At 59.7% G+C, this 544-nt stretch overlaps 1 protein-coding gene across 1 annotated transcript; it reads right to left on the reverse strand.

Annotated features, from left to right (window-relative positions):
- Positions 1–29: 29 nt before the first annotated feature.
- On the reverse strand, positions 30–502 carry LOC106121885 (collagen alpha-1(I) chain-like; the record flags this gene model as incomplete). The annotated part of the gene is made up of 1 exon (XM_013317716.1): positions 30–502. A coding segment is annotated over one exon (473 nt), but the record flags the coding sequence as incomplete, so codon positions are not given.
- Positions 503–544: the final 42 nt, after the last annotated feature.

The following is a 544-nucleotide window of genomic DNA, read 5'->3' on the forward strand; positions in this document are numbered from 1 at the left end:
GTGTGCTAGGCCCTGGAGCACCAGGAGACCCAGGAGGTCCTGTTGGTTCCTTATTTCCACCCGGTGCTGAAGTACCCGGTTGCTTTCCGGGGCTTTCACCCGGACCCTTATTACCGCCTGGTCCTTTAGAACCAGGGGTGCTAGGGCCAGGAGCACCAGGAGGTCCTGTTGGTCCTTTATGACCACCGGGCCCTGAAGTGCCGGGTTGTTTACCAGGGCTTCCACCTGGAACCTTACCACCTCCCGGTCCTTTAGCTCCAGGCGTGCTAGGGCCAGGAGCACCAGGAGGTCCTGTTGGTCCTTTATGACCACCGGGCCCTGAAGTGCCTGGTTGTTTACCAGGGCTTCCACCAGGAGCTTTACTACCGCCTGGTCCTTTAGATCCAGGGTTGCTAGGCCCAGGATAACCAGGAGGCCCAGGTGGGCCAGGTGGTCCCGTTGGTCCCTTATTTCCACCCGGTCCTGAAGTACCTGGTTGTTTACCGGGGCTTTCGCCCGGACTCTTATTACCGCCTGGTCCATTAGACCCAGGCTTGCTAGGCCC

The sequence above is a fragment of the Papilio xuthus genome, unplaced genomic scaffold (assembly GCF_000836235.2).
Source record: "Papilio xuthus unplaced genomic scaffold, Pxut_1.1 DF829047.1, whole genome shotgun sequence".
NCBI classification, from domain to species: domain Eukaryota; kingdom Metazoa; phylum Arthropoda; class Insecta; order Lepidoptera; family Papilionidae; genus Papilio; species Papilio xuthus.